Source organism: Oncorhynchus nerka, linkage group LG16, assembly GCF_034236695.1.
Source record: "Oncorhynchus nerka isolate Pitt River linkage group LG16, Oner_Uvic_2.0, whole genome shotgun sequence".
Lineage (NCBI taxonomy): Eukaryota > Metazoa > Chordata > Actinopteri > Salmoniformes > Salmonidae > Oncorhynchus > Oncorhynchus nerka.
This window is the reverse complement of record NC_088411.1, coordinates 16,153,664-16,168,419: the sequence shown is the minus strand read 5'-3', so window position 1 is coordinate 16,168,419 and position 14,756 is coordinate 16,153,664. Positions and strand designations below refer to the sequence as shown.

The 14,756-nt window shown below is 44.6% G+C and overlaps 2 protein-coding genes across 6 annotated transcripts in view; both read left to right on the top strand.

The window, feature by feature from the left end:
• Window positions 1-8,252, top strand: part of LOC135561220 (unconventional myosin-XVB-like) — a 37,493-nt gene extending 29,241 nt beyond the window's left edge. The window contains 19 exon segments of the mRNA XM_065002462.1: window positions 74-149; window positions 284-402; window positions 483-601; window positions 777-918; window positions 1,046-1,157; window positions 1,330-1,660; window positions 1,863-1,999; window positions 2,270-2,346; window positions 2,479-2,555; window positions 2,646-2,776; window positions 2,988-3,082; window positions 3,169-3,246; window positions 3,336-3,432; window positions 3,632-3,780; window positions 3,915-4,039; window positions 4,818-4,951; window positions 5,104-5,237; window positions 5,423-5,560; window positions 7,613-8,252. Coding sequence (XP_064858534.1) covers window positions 74-149; window positions 284-402; window positions 483-601; window positions 777-918; window positions 1,046-1,157; window positions 1,330-1,660; window positions 1,863-1,999; window positions 2,270-2,346; window positions 2,479-2,555; window positions 2,646-2,776; window positions 2,988-3,082; window positions 3,169-3,246; window positions 3,336-3,432; window positions 3,632-3,780; window positions 3,915-4,039; window positions 4,818-4,951; window positions 5,104-5,237; window positions 5,423-5,560; window positions 7,613-7,702 — 2,361 coding nt within the window. The 3' untranslated portion in view covers window positions 7,703-8,252.
• A 3,626-nt stretch (window positions 8,253-11,878) lies between these two features.
• Window positions 11,879-14,756, top strand: part of LOC115144105 (transmembrane protein 94-like) — a 39,147-nt gene continuing 36,269 nt past the window's right edge. Inside the window, exons 1-2 of one of the 5 annotated variants that reach the window (XM_029684831.2) lie at window positions 11,879-12,121; window positions 13,203-13,570. In XM_029684831.2, coding sequence (XP_029540691.1) covers window positions 13,547-13,570 — 24 coding nt within the window. In that variant the 5' untranslated portion in view covers window positions 11,879-12,121; window positions 13,203-13,546. Of the gene's footprint in view, window positions 12,238-13,202; window positions 13,571-14,756 lie in introns of all 5 variants that reach the window. The other 4 variants (XM_029684832.2, XM_029684829.2, XM_029684833.2 and 1 more) reach the window with 4 other exon arrangements.

Below are 14,756 nucleotides of genomic sequence, written 5' to 3'. Positions count from 1 at the left end.
GTTATTTCCCCGTGGCCATTTTTCCTCACTGGCTTACACATGTCACACCGTCTATTACTCTAAATCCTTTCAGATCATGAGAGACACGTACTCTGACACCTGTGTGAGGATCACCAGAGAGGATCGGAGAAAAATGAAAGACCTACTAGGTGAGTTTATTTGTCTTTTTTTCTTTTTTTTTACCAGGTGAGTCAGTTGGCGAGTCCAGGTTAAAAAATGAGTGTTCCCGTCCTCCATCCCGCTCTTTCCTCATGTTCTCCACCCCCCACCCCCCTCTCTCCAGCCAGTTTCCACGTGGGCACCAGTATCAGCTCGCTTCAGGACGACACTATGAAGAAGAGGATAGTGATGGCTGCCAGGGACAACTGGGAAAACTACTTCACACGACTCTTCCCTGTCAAAGTGAGTTAGCTTTCTCTCTCTCTCTGACAGACAGACAGGCTGACAGACAGACACTCATCTCCCCTGTGTGTGTGAGGTAGGGTGGTACCAGCGGGGACACCCAGCTGTTGGGCGTGTCTCATCGTGGGATTCGACTGATGAAGGTGGCCAGAGCATCAGGCATAAACCCCAAACACCTGCGTCTGCTACGGAGCTACAGGTGTGCCTATTCTTCATCCACAACACCGGAATTAGAGGACCTTTAGCCTTTTTGAATTATTGAGCGGGAATATACATCTAGTGTGTGTGTGTGTGTGTGTGTGTGTGTGTGTGCGCATGTCCGTATATGTTCTCCCGGTGTGTGTACCGTGCGTGCTGTGTCTTTCTCTGTGTAGCTATGCAGAGCTGCTGTCGGTGGAACTGCGGTCTGCCGACATCGTGGAATTCAGTCTAAAGGGAGAGCAGCTACAGCTGCAGAGCAACAGGGCTCCACAGATCACTGCCATGGTCAGCCTGTTCCACCAAGAAGTCATCAATGTAACCACCCGCCTCTTCCTCATCTTATATCGTACAAATGATTGTACACATGTGTTTTCTGGTACACTAAATCTTACTGTGTCGATAGTATATTTGTTGTGTGTAACATCCTGTCAAACCTTCTCAGGGCTCAGATCATGTGATTGCACTGAAGAGCTTCGTGACCGACGACAAGAGCCTGCTCAGCTTCCGCAAGGCTGACGTCATCAAACTGCTGCCCATTGACGGCCTCCAGCCAGGTGAGGTCATCACACTGACCTTTGACCTCTTCTTCTCTTTGTCTCTGTCTCTCTTTCCCCCACTCTTTCCCCGCTCTCTCTCTCGCTCTGTGTGTGTGTGTGTGTGTGTGTGTGTGTGTGTGTGTGTGTGTGTGTGTGACAGTCCTAATCCTGCTCTCTCCTTATTTCTCAGGTTGGTGTTTCGGTTCCATCGGGGGGCGCTCCGGCCTCTTCCCCATCGACGTCACTCAGCCGTCTGCCCCTCCTGACTACCACCACGTCCACCTTGACCGCCTCGACGAGAGGAGGAAGAGCATGAGAGCCCCCAGGCCGCCCGCTGCCACTAGACCCCCAGCTCCCAGGTCCACTCCCCACACTGGCTCAGCACAGCCCAGCCGAGGGAGCTCCCTGCTGGGGTCAGCTCGTTCCGTCCAAGTATCGGTCCAGGGCAGTGAGATGAGTGATGCCCAGACATTCCGGATGACAGAGTTTGCCATGAAATACTTCAGAGACACTGCCACCAGGTGAGAGGGGTAACAAGGTTATATGATATGATGTATGCAATCCTATATTTTCCTGAGTGTAATAACTCTTCCATAACGACATATACTTACCTCTCTTTCTCCTTATGTACTTTCTCTCGGACTCTCTCTTCCTCGCTGCATCTCGCGCCCTCTTTCATAATCCCCCCTCCTTCGTCTTTCTCCCTTTGTCTCTCTATCACAGAATGGAGGGTAAAGGTCTGCTTAATGGAGGTATAAACTTCTCAGAGGTGCTTCAGTACACAGAGGTTCCCATTCAGGAATCCCTCATCCTGTACAATGATCCTGAGCTCAATGGCCTGGCTGTCCAGGCCTTCCTGAGTGAGTCCAAACACCCAAACACACACACACACACACGCACACCAGTGGAGGCTGCTGAGAGGAGGACGGCTCATTAATAATGGCTGGATCGGAGCGAATGGAACGGTATTAAACACATGGAAACCATCTGTTTTATGTACTTGATCCCATTCCACTTATCCTCCCCGATTAAGGTGCCATCAACCTCCTGTGACGCACACTACTGAAGTGTGCATTGCACCTCTTTCATCTCAATATTCCCCTTTCCCACTTCTCTTTCGCTCTCTGAAGGTGTGATGCAGTTCATGGGAGACCACCCTCATGGGAGGCACACGTCTGAGGGAGACTGTGTCAGCCATATCTTGATGGTGAGCCTCTCCCGTTGCACACCCACAGCTCACACGCAAACACCGTCGCTCACCTTACACTCCTAATGAGGATACCAGCTGCTTGAATGGAAACATGGAGTCATGTCTGTCCCATTGTGTTTGTGTGTTCAGTTAGGGAAGGAGAAAGAGTTTCTGAGAGATGAGATTTACTGCCAGGTGATCAAACAGATCACAAACAACACACACAAGTGAGTAGCTGACAGATTGTGTACGAACCTTTACCTGCGAGTAGTGTACAGAGGGTCAATTCCTAACTTGTGTGCGCATGCGTTATACAGAGAGAGATGTACCCGGGGTTGGCGTCTGTTGAACCTGGTAGTAGGGTTCTTCCCCTGCTCTGGCACTCTGAACCCCTACATCACATGTCATCTACAAAACATCAGCCAAGACCCCACACACCTCTACCAAGGTACGCACACGCGCACTCTGAACACCTACTGTCACACGCCACCTACGAGACATCAGCCAAGACCAACACACCCCTACTAAGGTACAGCCCTGCACCCCTCACACATTGGCGATGCCCCAGAGGAGATCCCTTCAAACATGTGTCTGTGTCTGTTACCCCAGAGCTTTTCTGTATCTAATGCAATGATGTATGTGTCTATTCTCTATCTCAGAGCTGTCTCAAAACTGTAAGGAGAGCATGTTCGGGACTCTGATCCACGGTGGTCGCAGACACGTCCCCTCTCACGCAGAGATGGATGCCATACTGGTAAGGCAGGGATTCCACAAGTGTGGAAATCGTGTTATTATGTAAGATAAGCGGTACAGCTGTCGCTGTGTGTCTGTTCTCTGCAGGCTGGCAGACAATCTCGTCGGTTCCCCATCAAGCTGCCAGGCGGAGTGGAGTTCATCTGTAGGATACGCAGCTTCAGCGTAAGTCAAGTCTCCTTCTCTTTACTTTTCTCCTCTTCCCCTCCTCCCTTTAATTACCATTATGATAAAGATTGACTCTGTGTGCCCAGGTGGCTCTAGAGGTGGTGGAAGAGCTGTGCACAGAGATGGGCATCCAGGACCCGTCAGAAGTCAAGGAGTTTTCTATCCATGCCATTCGGGACAAGGGTAGGTGGACATACAGACATGCTCTATCTATTAACCCAAATGACTCCCCAAAACACTTTACCTACAATGCACAAAAAGTTTATATTAATTGTATGACAGCAAAACTAAGGAAATCCTAGTTTTCTATGGCTCTCTTCTCTTTTCATCCCTTCCTTATCACTACCTCCCTCCTGCCTCTCTTCTTCCTCTCCTACATCAGATGGGATGGTGCGGCCTCTCCACTCAGATGAGTACCTGTTTGACTTCCTATTGGACGACGGCTCCATCGTCCTGTCCTTCCACCGCGTCATATGGACACACCCACTTCACTTCGACAACGACCTCTACCTGGAGTTCCACTTCCAACAGGTACCATAGTAAAGACCCCTAGAGTTCTGTTATAACCACTGCAACCACTTTGCATTACGTCAGGCCCTGGTGACAGCCCTTCTGTCCCTGTAATGAATGAACCTCATCTGGCCCTCTCTGTCTGTTGCGTGCAGGTCCTGGGTGACTACCTGGACGGCAAACTGATGCTGCCAGGCAGTGGTGCCGCTGTCGTCCAGCAGACGGCAGAGCTGGCTGTCCTGCAGCACCTGGCACAGGGCCTCACTCAAGAGCCTTCTGTGTGAGTACTACCCTTAACCCCTATACCCTAACCCTAGCCTTTAGCCCCCGCACTCTGCAGCACCTGGCACAAGGCCTCACTCAAGAGCCTTCTGTGTGAGTACTACCCTTAACCCCTATACCCTAACCCCTAGCCTTTAGCCCCCGCACTCTGCAGCACCTGGCACAGGGCCTCACTCAAGAGCCTTCTGTGTGAGTACTACCCTTAACCCCTATACCCTAACCCCTAGTCTTTAGCCCCGCACTCTGCAGCACCTGGCACAGGGCCTCACTCAAGAGCCTTCTGTGTGAGTACTACCCTTAACCCCTATACCCTAACCCCTAGCCTTTAGCCCCCGCACTCTGCAGCACCTGGCACAGGGCCTCACTCAAGAGCCTTCTGTGTGAGTACTACCCTTAACCCCTATACCCTAACCCCTAGCCTTTAGCCCCCGCACTCTGCAGCACCTGGCACAGGGCCTCACTCAAGAGCCTTCTGTGTGAGTACTACCCTTAACCCCTATACCCTAACCCCTAGCCTTTAGCCCCCGCACTCTGCAGCACCTGGCACAGGGCCTCACTCAAGAGCCTTCTGTGTGAGTACTACCCTTAACCCCTATACCCTAACCCCTAGCCTTTAGCCCCCGCACTCTGCAGCACCTGCCCCAGTGTCTCACTCAGCAGCTCTCACTGTGAGCCACACTGTTGTTTTCAGACCGGACATAAGCGATTCTTCTCTCTGTCCTATGTTAAGTGTGATATAGTTTCTGATAGTTGTCTCTCTCTTTTGTCCCCGTCAGGCTAGAACTGAAGGGGTACCTCCCCCAACAGGAAGGGGGCAGCACCAACCTGGAGCAGATCCACACTATCTCCCTCAGAGAGATAACCGCCATGCGCTCTCTCAGCCCCCGTGCTGCCAAGGCACGCTTCCTCGGTGAGGCACGCACCAATTACATTTTTTGCCTTGCTTGCTGGGAAGAATTTTGTGATAAATGTGTTTGTAGCTAGATAATGCATTATAGATACAGTATCTATACTGCTGTGTGAATAGAATTGTATTGATTGATTTGCTCTCTCTACCCTCAGAGTGCCTGAGCTCCCTGCCTCTGTTCGGTTCTAATATCTTCCTGGCTCAGAAGGTCAGCCATCGCAGCTGCCCCTCGCCCTGCCTGGTGGCTGTTAACCAAGAAGGAGTGCTGTTCTGCCATCCCAATATGCAGGTGCCACATTTACACCCAACAACACCATTTATGTAGGGAGGGACACCCCAAACATAGGAAATGCAGGCACCGTGTTTCCCAAAATATGGGTGAAATGATCGATCTTGACTGACTATATGGATCTATGGCTTTTATAGATGTCTGCTATTGTTAATTCTTTATTATAATTTTCCTGTGTTGGTCAGGAGCGGGCATTAATGATCCCATTGGTGGAAGTGCAGTCACTGCGCTCAGTTAAACCCAAGAAAGACAAGAAGGTGCCTGGATTGGAGATCAACTACTGCAACCCAGGACTAAAAACCATCACCATCCACCTCAAACAGGTGAAGTACAATACACAGCAGTGAACGACTGGGCCACCAACCCCCGGTTTTGTGTAGAACTAGAACAAATTGCTGAACACACCGTAGCTTTCCAGGAACAAAGGTTGGTGTCCACTGGTGGAAGGGTTTGTTCTTTAGTGTCCGTAAAGTGTATGGTTACACCTTGAAAGGGACATGGTCACTAAGGGCAATACACATTACACACACATGCTACCTGGGAGATAAAAGATTTCAAGAAGACACTTAAACCGTGCTTGGCTACTCTGTGGCATCATGCCCATAAGGGAGCACATGCTCCCTCAGATTTGTCCTGTTTCAAAAAATAAAATACAAAATACAAAATATATTGTGTCTCTGTAATACTAGTAACGGTTTTATTGAGTTGGCTTTAGCTAGCCTAAATAGGTTCCCAACCTCATAACTAGCTACCAAGAAGCCAATTCAGGCTATCAATCAAATGAGAGTATCTAGCTTTGTCTAATTATCTTAGCAAGCAATTACTAGATGTACTGAATAAGACAATCCTTTCACTATTTTACGCAGATTTTAGCAGAGATGCAGAGAAGCATATTCAGTTTCTGAAAAAGGATAACCACCAGTCAGGTGGATACAGACAGCTCAAGAGGAATGCTTAGATAAGCAGAAAAATAAACTGATTTTTCACATAGACTTAAGCATAATGATTATGGCTCTAGATTCAGGTGTTTGAAAAATGCTAATTTATCCAATTACAAACAGGGGGCCTAGCCCCTCTCCGGACCACGCCCTAGCCACCCTCACACACTTTGTGCCCCCTCAGATTCTGAGGTGCATGACGCCCCTGGCTACGCTTGATACCTTTAGCCAAAGCAACTTCCTCAATAGTCAACTGATGGAAATGGAAATACTCTATTCAAATTGTATTCAAATGAAGTGAATTGTTCAAAGGCATGACAACACTACAGTACAGTACTTTCATTTAGTACAGTACAGATCATTTAGTACAGTACAGATCATTTAGTACAGTACAGATCATTTAGTACAGTACAGATAATTTAGTACAGTACCTTCATTTAGTACAGTACAGATCATTTAGTACAGTAACTTCATTTAGTACAGTACAGATCATTTAGTACAGTACAGATCATTTAGTACAGTACAGATCATTTAGTACAGTACAGATCATTTAGTACAATACCTTCATTTAGTACAGTACAGATCATTTAGTACAGTACAGATAATTTAGTACAGTACAGATAATTTAGTACAGTACAGATCATTTAGTACAGTACCTTCATTTAGTACAGTACAGATCATGTAGTACAGTACAGATCATTTAGTACAGTACCTTCATTTTGTACAGTACAGATAATTTAGTACAGTACCTTCATTTAGTACAGTACAGATCATTTAGTACAGTACCTTCATTTAGTACAGTACAGATCATTTAGTACAGTACAGATCATTTAGTACAGTACAGATAATTTAGTACAGTACCTTCATTTAGTACAGTACAGATCATTTAGTACAGTACAGATAATTTAGTACAGTACCTTCATTTAGTACAGTACAGATCATTTAGTACAGTACCTTCATTTAGTACAGTACAGATCATTTAGTACAGTACAGATAATTTAGTACAGTACAGATCATTTAGTACAGTACAGATCATTTAGTACAGTACAGATCATTTAGTACAGTACCTTCATTTAGTACAGTACAGATCATTTAGCACAGTACAGATCATTTAGTACAGTACAGATCATTTAGTACAGTACCTTAATTTAGTACAGTACAGATCATTTAGTACAGTACAGATAATTTAGTACAGTACAGATCATTTAGTACAGTACCTTCATTTAGTACAGTACAGATCATTTAGCACAGTACAGATCATTTAGTACAGTACCTTCATTTAGTACAGTACAGATCATTTAGTACAGTACAGATCATTTAGTACAGTACCTTCATTTAGTACAGTACAGATCATTTAGTACAGTACAGATCATTTAGTACAGTACGTTCCTTGATATAGTGTGAATTCCATTAATGTGTGTGTGCTCTGCCCTACAGGCCAAGAAGCTGTGCCACATCATTGCTGTCATCATGGAGGAGCTGGTGAGACCGCCCATCAATAGCTCTATCTCCAGCCGCAACCCCTAGACACACACACACACACGCACACCTGCAGTTGGATAGGAAATGAGTTCTACAACTGTCAATCATTGATTCATATACGCAATGAAAGCAAATCACTTTCCACATCTACCACTCCTTCTCCTGTGTCAGTGATACTCCAGTTGGTGATTGATTGATGAAAATGGTTGAGAAATGAATTCTATCCACTACAGATTTCATTTTCTCAATTTCCCAACAAACACGCACTCAGAGAGGGAGCCTATTGATAAGCGGACCTGCACTGATAAATATCAAAACAAATCAATGCCTTCAGATTTTTATCTAAAACATTTCCTTATTTAAAAAAACCATCACAGCCTTTGAATACCAATGAATGTCCAAATTTGAATATTGCTTTGTACGTGTTAGGTTTCCGTGCAATATATCTTTATATAACCGATTTATCAATGTGTTTCTTTGTAGTAAATATTTTTGTAATTTAAATCAAATTATTTTGTAGATGGATGAAACTGTTCTTGTTTACTTTGTGTATAACTATTAAAAAGTATTGCTGAATAAGGCATTGTTTCAATTATATGTGGTTGGTTTATTGCTAATGGAAAAACTGTCATAAAGAGGTACTGGTTTCCAGCTGTGTTTAATATGATAGGCCTACAAAACCACTCAGTGGCCTTGTGGTTTGATTGTATGCCTTGAGATTGGAAAGTTGTCAGTTTGTTCGCCAGCTATCATACCAAACACTGTAAAAAATGGACCCAATGCACTTCTGCTTGGCACTCAGAATTAAGGAGATAGACTGGAGTTAAGGCCCTACAATAGACTAGCTTCCTGTCCAGGGGGTGTACTTGTACATCAATCTCATAGGAGCAGGGCTACTTACTTAACTTTGCAAGGCTACTTACTTAACTTTAGAAAAACACAAACTGTCCTTTCTCGTTCTGACTTGACTGACACAGCTGAGGAGTCCAACAGGATATTTGTAAGAATAGTGAGGACTGCAGAGAAACCATTACAAAACATGCATTGCCCTAATTTAAAGTTTCGAAACCTATAGTTTCCTTGTCAGTTGGTTACCTAGTGTTGCAGTTACTCTGCCTTGTACTGTGATCATCCAGCCCTGCCTTGAACTTTATGTTCTGAGACTTGTGATTGTTAGTCTTGTGAGTGTGTAGCCAATACAAGGCTGTAAATGTAATTTTGATCATTTACATGTATTCTATTCAGCCAGCAGCCTGGATGAGTTGATTGAGGCCCTGGATGAGTTGATTGAGGCCCTGGATGAGTTGATTGAGGCCCTAGATGACGATGGCATACATATTTGTTAGATGTGGCCGTTGTATTCCGTCCTCACTCTTTAAACAAAAAAAAAAAGCTCAGTAGTGTTTTTCTAGCAGACGTTTCTTTCACGTTAGGAAGTTTTACTTTGTACACAATAGTTAGGCTTGCCTTTTCCACATTTTGTCGTGTTACAGCCAGAATAAAAAATGGATTAAATGCACATTTTGTGTCACTGGCCTACACCCAATACCCCATAATGTCAAAGTGGAATTATATATATATATTTTTAAAGTGTACAAATTTATAGAAATGAGAAACAGAAACGTCTTGAGTCCACAAGTATTCAACCCCTTTATGTCAAGCCTAAATAAGTTCAGGAGTAAAAATGTGTTTCAGTCAAATACGTCGCATGGACTCACTCGGTGTGCAATAATAGTGTTTAATATGATTTTGGAACGACTTATCTCAGTACCCCACACAAATAATTATCTGTAAGGTCTCTCAGTCAAGCAGATCATTTCAAACACAGATTCAACCACTTGTTCCTGAATGGCCAAGTCATTTTTTACTTCAATCTACCTGAACATTTATGGCAAGATCTGAAAATGTTTGTCGAGCAATGATCAACAACCAATATGACAGAGCTCAAAGAATTTTGAAAAGAATAATGGGCAAATGTTGCACAATCCAGGTGTGGAAAGCTCTTAGAGACTTAACTAGAACGAATCACAGCTGTTATTGCTGCCAAAGGTGTGCAGATGTAGTATTCGGGTGTAGAATACTTATGTAAATTAGACATTTCTGTATTGCATTTTCAATAAATTTGCTGAAATTTCTAAAATAAAACATGTCCTCACTTTGTCGTTATAGGGTATTGTGTAAAAATCATAATCCTTTATGAATTCTGGCTGTAATAGAATGTGGAATAAGTCAAGGGGTATGAATACTTTCTGAAGGCTCTGTACATGAATCTGGATTTATTTGTTTTAAGGCTTTTCATCTGTCAACCCACTACCCAGTATTACTCACCTGTAAAACAAAGATTACATACAGAGAGAGAGTGGAGGGTAGGTGTCGTATTGATCAAATGAAGAGCTATGAGCACGGCGACGCAATCAAGGTAGAGGAAGCTGGAAGCAGAAGAGGAACTTGAATCGGATGGTGGTGGAAATGAAGATGAATGGACTTTTTGTCCGAAAGATGGGAAAGGAAATGTTGTGTGTTGATAATACCCCTTCGTATCTGGTAGGAGTACACTTTCTGGGAATGTTGGGGCCCGACTTGTTAAATCCGTTGGAAATATTCAACACGGCGGGGGAAAGGTTTGGATAAAGTGAAGTTGATGAAGATCACGAGGAGTGGACTTATTTGAATTGCTTTATGTTTCTGCTGCTCAGAAAAAGAGTACGGTGGGTCTCACTCGATTTGAAGATTATGCCGTGCCGTGCTTTGGGCTACGGAGAAGGTCACCTGTCAAGGGAGTCGTTTCTGGAGTCTCAGAAGAACTTGACATGGATATACAGAAGAATACTCCTGGAGTGGCTGATGCTTGTAGGATGAATGGTTTTGTTGACGGCAGGAAAGAGAACAGTTTGTACCTTTTGCTGTTTGATATGGTGTCCCTCCTGACCCGAGTGCAGATGGGATATGTGTACTATCTTGTCAGAGCTTTTGTATCCAGTCCTTTGCAGTGTCAGCGCTGACATGTAGTACGTGTCTGTAGAAGAAAGAAGCCACGGTGTGGATGTGGGACGTGTAGGAAAGATCACTTTGAAGGAGATCCCCACTGTGTTGCACAAAATAATGACCAAGAAGCAAAGGGTTGCAACTGTGGTGGAGAACATGAGGTGACATTCTTGGAATGCCTGAGTAGGGTATAAGAGAATTTATTTTATCTTTATTTAACTAGGCAAGTCAGTTAAGAACAAATTCTTATTTTCAATGACGGCCTAGGAACAGTGGGTTAACTGCCTGTTCAGGGGCAGAACAAAAGATTTGTACCTTGTCAGCTCGGGGATTTGAACTTGCAACTTTTCGGTTACTAGTCCAACACTCTAACCACTAAACTACTCTGAGGTTGCTAAAATCAGGGCAGTGGTGAGTCTCCAATGCAGAGGCTGTCAACAGGATAGAAAGAATTGAGTATCTTTGAAAGTCCGGTGAATCACCAGTGGACCCAGCAATTGTTCATGTGAAGAATGTGGACTCTGTCTTTTATAGTGATGGTGGTAAATGGCACGGCGCACGCGGAAAAGAAGTCAAGAAAGATAGACATGACATCATTGCTTCTGCGGCTGAAACATTTCTGGGATTAAAAGATTTCACATCTGAAGAGCTACATGTAGTACTGTGTTGTGTGGTCCTACCCTCTCAAGCCCTAAAGCCTGAGCAGGGTAGTTGAGTTCTCGAATGACTGAAGGAATGGGCTATTTCTTTTTTGTTCGTTTGTGTAGATTAATGTTATTTTTCCCTCCCCGTAATGGAATTACTCTTTGGAGAAATGTTTACCCTCGTCCAGTTGGTGGCGGCAACTCGCCACTAAAGGATGTGGTCCGCCATAAGGCCTCAACGAAGAAGAAGTAGCTATCCTATTTCAAAATAGAACGGTTGACTTGGGCCATCGCCCCTCCCACACACGCAAATCAAAAGAGCAGGACGCCACCTATAGTAAGCCCTCCGGGAATCCCAACCTATCACAACCATGCTTCATCGCCTCCAACCAAAAACGCCACTCCCTCATCTGCTTTGGATATTCACTTAGGGTTGTTGACTTGAACCGCCTGTAATTCAGTGGATATGTTATGCTACTCGCCTCATGACATGAATATGCATAAGCATCTTGAAATAACTCCAATATAAAGGTTTTTGTCTCAAAGTTCACGTGTTCTACTTATGTCAGTGCGCTCATAACAACTTATGCATTGTGAAACTGCTATCCGATCAAATAAACCTCATGTAGCAAATAAGCCATACACAATTTTGTTGACCAAATGTGACACTCTCGTTGACCTTGCTTGGTGGGCGAAACAACGAAAAAACGCCACCAGCTGGAGGGAGAAAGATTTTCTGCCGAGTTGGTTTTCTTGCTTCCTCTCTGTACACTTGATATTTGAGTGACGATTTAGCTTTAAACGGGGTGACGAGATACAGACCGTGTTGTAACCTGTACGTGAGTATGATAGATATGCGGATATATGGTACATTAATAGTGCTTAGTGTTCATGTTATCGCAGGCTGTTTTTGACATCGCGAAGAAGACGAACCTAGACGTTGGGTTGCAGGTATGGAAACGTCAGCTAGCTAAGTTAGCGCGTACTATTCGCGAGCTAGCAATGAGTGAGAAACAGTGCTTAAGTAAGGCGACGTTGACACTTGTTTTGACACAATGATTATTGTGCCAATTTAGCTTCGTGCATAGCATGCTTTTCCATTGCAGAAAATATGAGCTCGCCACGATATATTTCCAGTTAGCTAGTAAGCTAACTTGCTAGCATGTGAAACGAGGATCGCGATATGCACACAAGAAAGTCACTATAATAACATCGTGTGGGATTTGGCTCCTCGCATCTCTCTTGTAGATCAGGCAGTCTAATAGTACAGGTAAAATTGGTAAATTAATCCAAGGATAAGCATACGCAGAAAGTGATGACATTAAATATGTTGTACGTCGTCCAGCCAGGTGGATTTAGCGATAGACGGGCGTCGGACAAGTTTAGTTCTGTTTCTGACATAGGATGTTGTGACTGGGCTATATTAGTTCCAGTGAAATGTTTCCGTATATGTACTTTAGCTTGCCCCAGTTGCTTTCTGGGGTGTGGTTTCTGTACTACATGTTAAGAGTGAAAGTTTCAGACTCTTGTATGTCTCTCTCACTCTATATGTATGTCTCTGTCTGTTTCCCTGTCTGTCCTCTCTAGCTCTCTGTCTCTGGGTGTCTGGCTGGCTGGCTCTCTTTTTCTCTCTCTGCTGGTAACTTTAGGCACAATGTTGTGTAGTGTGAGCCAATAGAGCCTGCTGACTCAGTTGTTTTTGTATAAAAGGGGAAGAAATATGCTTATAGTGGTGGCGCGTTGTCAGTAGCTTTAGGGCTTCGGACTAACAATGTTTTCAACAGCACTATTGTATTCACCGCATGTAGCCCACTAACCTACTGACCAACAGCCAATGTATAATATCACTGCAGACTGAATGCCATATGTCATGCCAACGGCATAATTATTTACCCTTCCCTTTTATCCCTACCAAGATCTACCCAGCCATTCGTGTAATGAGGACGATTTCCTCAACACAACTTTGACTGAGCATCTAGCTACAGCTCCCAGTGTGCCCTGCTGTGAGTCCCAGTGGGCGTGCGTGGTCCTCCCCTCAGACTGGCAGAGCAGGCTGGCATAGCGGCACCGGCAGGGGGCCAGTGGGTGACGTTTTCCTCCAGCCTAAGTTGTGGTTGGAAGGGGCATCGAGAAAGAGTGTCGAGAAGACAAAGAGGGGTATCAAGACGACATATCGAGAGATCGAGAGGGTGAAGTCTCTGCCTAGCCTCGTCAGGTGTGTGTGAGGCTCGGAGCATGGTGAGAGCCTGCGCTGGTTGCCATGGAGCTACAGGATAAGAAGCAGGTGAGTTGCCTAGCGCCAAATGACGTCAGCTGGCTCCCTGGAGTGGTGCTAAACGGAGAGGCTCCTTGGGACGTGTGTGTGTGTTTGTCTCTGTGTGTGTGTTTGTCTCTGTGTGTGTGTTTGTCTCTGTGTGTGTGTTTGTCTCTGTGTGTGTGTGTGTGTGTGTGTGTGCTGACTGATCCCCGCAAATTGCCTTCTAGCTGCTCCTGAGGGCTCCTCCTAGGTTTTTGATGTTGGTCAATAAATGTGGGTCATTCATGACACACATTGAAACAGATGTTTTTGGTCAGGTGTTACAAAAAACTACTGTGAAGTCATTGTCATGAGCTGGTACTTTAAAAGACCTGAGCTGAATGTTTATAAGTTGACAATGGTCAGAAACCACGCCATCCACTTATTTTCACCTTTTTCCATTCTCACCCTCCTCCCTCTCTATTTCCGGCGTGTGCTATCAGTTATTGTCAGGGTCAGTAATGCTCGTTAAACATACAAGTCTAGGAGGAGAGGCATTTCACAGTGAGCGACTGGGTCAACAGCAGCCAGGCGTAGGATAGGGTAGGGATTGGAAAACTGACAGCCAGTGCTCTGATTCAACAGGTTCAAAGAAGAACACCTCTCCACTTTTCTCTCTCTGGTCCCACATACAGTATGTGCTGTGGATTATGTCATTATTAGCTCTTAACAGTCCAGCCAGAAACAAAGCCTACTTTTCTTGACTGCTCAAGGAGAGGAGACACCCATGGATGTTCTAGAGACTGTCGGAGTTAGATTAGAATCTTCAGTGTTTTTACTGTTTTCCTTTAGGCCTATGCCTTTTGACAATATGCTGAAATGAATGGGACATTGGTGGTGTCATGTATTGTAGTTTGAAATGGGGTGGTGGTGTGTATGAAAAGGATCTTCTGAGCGGGGAGTGACCAATGGGTGTGTTTTCCTGTGGTTCATGCTTTTATGGTACATCCATGGGCTTATCAGCAATAAATATAACTGCTACATTTGAGAAAAATAATTGCTACACTAGTTCTACTCTCATGGAATTTGAAAGGCCTTAATATTTCTATCAAGAGTTCCAGCTGGCTTGATATTCTAGTAAGAAACCAAAAGGACACACACAGAATAGTGAACCATTTTTACAAACTGGCTGCTTTTAACAGCCCCTAACAAAACTAAAGGTGTAATCATAATG